The 4,515-nt window shown below is 35.5% G+C and overlaps 1 protein-coding gene across 1 annotated transcript; it reads left to right on the top strand.

The window, feature by feature from the left end:
- The first annotated feature begins 1,194 nt into the window (after window positions 1-1,194).
- LOC121813248 (macrophage mannose receptor 1-like) lies at window positions 1,195-4,305 on the top strand. Its single transcript, XM_042216896.1, has one exon. The coding sequence runs from the start codon at window positions 1,212-1,214 to the stop codon at window positions 2,061-2,063; it is 852 nt and encodes a 283-aa protein (XP_042072830.1). The 5' UTR covers window positions 1,195-1,211; the 3' UTR covers window positions 2,064-4,305.
- The last annotated feature ends 210 nt before the right edge of the window (window positions 4,306-4,515 follow it).

Raw genomic sequence — 4,515 nt, 5'->3', positions numbered from 1 at the left:
TAGGCAACTGTTGATTTGTTTGCTATCAGACTCTTGAACAGCTGACCTGTTTTAACAGTAATAATAAGTTTTGCAGATCAGGTCATTTTACACATCGAACCAGCATATTAAGCTCAGAGCTGTTTTGCACACAAATGTATTTTTTTTTTGTCTCAATTTATTTGTTCATACTATTTGTATTTATCTGTTCTAGTATCTGTACATATTAACAGGCATCTGTGTGTGGACAGCAGAGAAAGAATTTCATTGTACAGAGAAATGCTTTTCTTTGTAAATATGACAATGAACACTTTGAATCTTTAATCTATATAACTGAAATTAAATTGATCTGAAATTAATATATTATCAAAATAAAATTAAAAAACACATATTTGTGCATCTAAATTGGCCACAGGTGTAGTTGTTTTGTCACAATGGTGTTCTGTCTGTCTGTCTTTGCCCTGCAACAGACTGGTGGTGACCTGTCCAGTATGTACAAAATATATTCTTTTATAGATAAATAAATAAATAACTATATATATACTTCACAGATATATATATATATATATATGTAAAGTTAACTTGAACTGAAGTGATATGGCTTCAATTTCACCTTAAATTATTTCTCTTTATCTCTTTATTTATTTATTTATTATTTATTCTCTTTATTTATGCTATGACAATATAAAAAATGACTTGCTCTCACTGCAGAATAATATGGTTTGTTTGTTTGCCACCCATCCCTTGTGCTTTGCCTTAAGCAAATTCTTAAATTTGTTTAGGGCGTCCTCTTCCAAGAACCTTTAGATTTATGTCTGTCTGTGTATGTTTCAAAAGGCTATTATTATTAGTAGTAGTAGTAATATTATTCCCTAACTCTGGAACCCCTATAACAACACCAACTACCAACATGTCAGGAAATATTTGTGTGGTTAAAAATAATTTCTGTGAATTTACTTAAAATGGTTTAAGTCTTTTTTTATACAGCCTTAGCTACCTATTTTACTTGTTTATTTAATGCTGGGACAGGTTCGGGGCCCTGTAAGCAGTTTTATGGGCTGTCAAAAAAAGAGAACGTTAAAGCAGCTGTGTTTTCTCACTCAGCTTGTGATTATTGTGTGGTTAAGAGAATGAAAGGGCCGACCTATATGCAAATGCATGTCTGAAGGACAAGCATAAAAGGTGACAGCTCCAGAACAGATTTCCCAAATCTTTTTAAATCCAAGAGCACAATGGACAGACTCTTCACTTACATTCTGTTCCTGTTGAATTTGTCTGGGACTTTTAGTAAGAGTAAGTACATTTACATCGAAGATCAGAAGACTTGGAATGCCGCTCAGAATTACTGCCGGGAAAAGTACACAGACCTGGCCCCTGTTAGTAATGAACAGGACTTGAACAAACTTCAGAAGATGAGACCCTCAGGCCTTGTCTGGGTAGGACTGCAAAGAATTTTAGGCACAAATAATTGGACCTGGTCAGGAGGTGGACCAATGGAGGTTGCTTGGACAAATACGCAACCCGACAATGGCGAGTTAGATACCAATGGCTATATCGATGACAAAGGACTGAGTGATGGAAAAGAAGCTGACAGTAGAGCCTTCTTCTGCTACAGTCCAACAGTGGTGAATGAGAAAAAGACTTGGGAGGAAGCTCTGGAGTACTGCAGAAAGACCTACAGTGACCTCGCCAGTGTGGCATCAGTGACCGAGATGTTGCTGATACAGAGAGAACTGAAAAAGCAAAACACCACAGGTCCCTTCTGGATTGGATTGCATTTCTTCTTTAAAGACTGGCTGTGGGTGGACGGCCAGGAGCTGCGCTACGCATCTTGGGGTCAAGGGGTAAAACCAACATGTCCAGAAGTCCAGAGTGCAGAGTGTGCAGCCTTACAGGCAATGGAATGGTCGGCCAGTGACACAACCTCGGCTTCTTCTGGCACGTCTGTCATTGGAAGTGTTTATCATTTTTTAGCAAATACTTTGTGGAGAGATAAGGCAACTCTTGCTGCAACTGTATATAATAGTGGAGGTGTCTGGGGGGCTCATAACTGTGAGAAAAAACTTAATTTTATTTGCTATTGAGCAAGTTTGCAAAATTAATTTGAATTACCCTTTAATAATTGTGGTTGCTATACTTTGGTTGTTCATTTCCATTTGCAATTTCTGTTTTGCTCCTTGATTCTTTTCTTTCTTTCTATGGTAAAGGGACACTTGATCAAATTAAAGAGTGCTGAATAGATTTGAAAACATCAAAACAATAAACACAGAAAGCAAACTCCGGTAGATAAAATGTCATAAGTAAATACAAACGAGATTAGAGTAATGTCTATATTTCAAAATTAATAAAAAGTCAGGCTGAAGAAGGAGGAATTAAGTTTAGTACTATTATTTGCACTCAGGTCAGCTTTTTGTCCTGCAATTTTAGACTGAAAACTGGGTTGTGCAGCAGGATATAAGTCCTACATAAATACATACTGGACAAATAAAACATAATTAATAACAACATAAGTATAATCCTAAAAGTGAAACTATTTTCAATCTTTTTTTGTTTGTTTTTTCTTTCTTTTGATATAATGCTAATCTTTTGGTTTTGGTAGATTATCTTTTAAAATAATAAACTCTCATTTCACTCAGTTCCCAAAATGTTTTAATTGTTGTGCTTCATGATGAGTAAACAGATATTGAACTATGTTGTGACAGAATTTGGTTCTTTTACTGTAAATAGAAATAATCATGGTAAACAGATGGATGAGTAGGCTGCTTTTTCAGTTTTTCTTTTACTCTCACTACAATATCTGAAAGGCAAACCAGTGTAACTCTAGAAGAAGTAGGTGTCTTACAGTAAGTGCTCGGTTAGTGAATCAGTTAGGCCTATTAAATACACAGTGTGTGATTTTCTCAGGCAAAGGAAAGAATCACACTACAAATTATGGCAGATTTAAAAATAAAAACCCAGTTAAAATAAAATCCAAGTCAAATATCATCATTAAATTTCTTGCTTAGTTGGGGGAGGTCCCAGGAAACCAATTTCTCTTTCTGACATTTAGAACACATGACACAATTTCCTGTTTTGTTTTTTGTAGCATGCACTAAAAGAACATCTATTTTTATTAGATTTGAGTGATATGTTAAAATTTTCCATCCTTACACATGCTAGTATCGATTAATTCCTTATGTCTGTGATACCTGTAGGATTATAGTTCAAACTATACATCAAACTGTACATGAAACTGGTGTACATTCAAGCAGCATTTTTAATGTAGCACAGAACAAACACCATTGAGCAAACAGGTTGTTAATTTATTGCTAAACTGCATAAAAAAATGATTTAGCAGTGACAGGTCACACAAGCTCGTATGTTTGACACTGGACACATTTTGAAGTTGGCCAACTGTGGAATGTGTTACTTGCAGTGGCTGTTCAATCACAGAATCTCTGTGAAGTTTGCAAAGCAACACACGTCATCTCTGGTGACAGCGTTTAATTATGCTAGACTTTTAAAAAGCAACAAAAAGCAACAGTGGTGCAGAGAGTCCAAATACCTATGTGTACAAAAGCTGCTTATCTCTGCACAAAAGCCACTAGATTTTTAGAAGAGACCGCAGTTTGCTCAGAGTTTTGAGATCTTCGCTATTTCATTAAAAATGCTTTTCTGATATGTCAGTTTTGATGTCAATAGTTAGCAATGGATAGATAAAAGCTAAAGATATAATGGTACAATATATGGGCTACAAAAGGTCCAGCAAGGTTTGACGCTCTACCTTGTTGGACGCTGGCTGTGTCTGGGTCTGAGTCTGACACCTGCTGGACACTTTATATAACTATCTTTGTGTGCAACTGTGTGCCGTTGACCTGTTTCAACTTACTGAGGAATGGATCAGTATATTTTATTTACTTTCATTTTGCATAAAGATAAACCATAAAAATGAAAATGAAATTTACAAACAAAGGCAGTGAAGAAAAAAACTGTGTATACACAGGCTGGTCGGTTTTACAAGACCACTGTTTGTGTAACATGCAATATAAATGCACCTCAAAGAACGTGCAGGGAAATGTGGACAATCATGTCTTTACCAATTATTAAGAAATGACTGTTGCTAATTTTGGTAATGACAATAAAATACATAGGGTCAAAGATAACTGCTTTTTGGGAAAAATAATTGGAAGAAATTAGAAGATATCAGTTTGTTGCAATGTAAGCTTTACCACAGTGAAAATCTGTTCAAGCAAGATTTTCACTACAAAGCTGTCAATATAAGAAGTCACTTTCTGGATGTAACCTATGGATATGTAACCACCTAACTATCTAAATAAATAAATAAATAACCACATATCACGTGTTTTGTGAGTTTTTTGTTCTTACATGATTTTATTTATCTAGTTGTTTTCAAGATAAATATCACAAAGTGCTCCACAAAAAATGCTGAAAAACCAACAAAGACGCATCTATGCATTTTTCTTCCACTTATTCTGTTCAGCACCACAGGAGGTGGCACGCGAAGGGTTAACCGATGGCACGAGCATAGCTGGACTG

The sequence above is a fragment of the Haplochromis burtoni genome, unplaced genomic scaffold (assembly GCF_018398535.1).
Source record: "Haplochromis burtoni strain Fernald_Lab_line unplaced genomic scaffold, NCSU_Asbu1 Contig_1331, whole genome shotgun sequence".
Taxonomy (NCBI): Eukaryota; Metazoa; Chordata; class Actinopteri; order Cichliformes; family Cichlidae; genus Haplochromis; species Haplochromis burtoni.
Note: the sequence above shows the minus strand (reverse complement) of the source record. Positions and strands in the feature narration are given on the sequence as shown.

Excerpts from the sequence above, each read along its gene's own strand:
- LOC121813248 (XM_042216896.1), top strand. The coding sequence starts at position 1,212 with ATGGACAGACTCTTCACTTACATTCTGTTCCTGTTGAATTTGTCTGGG.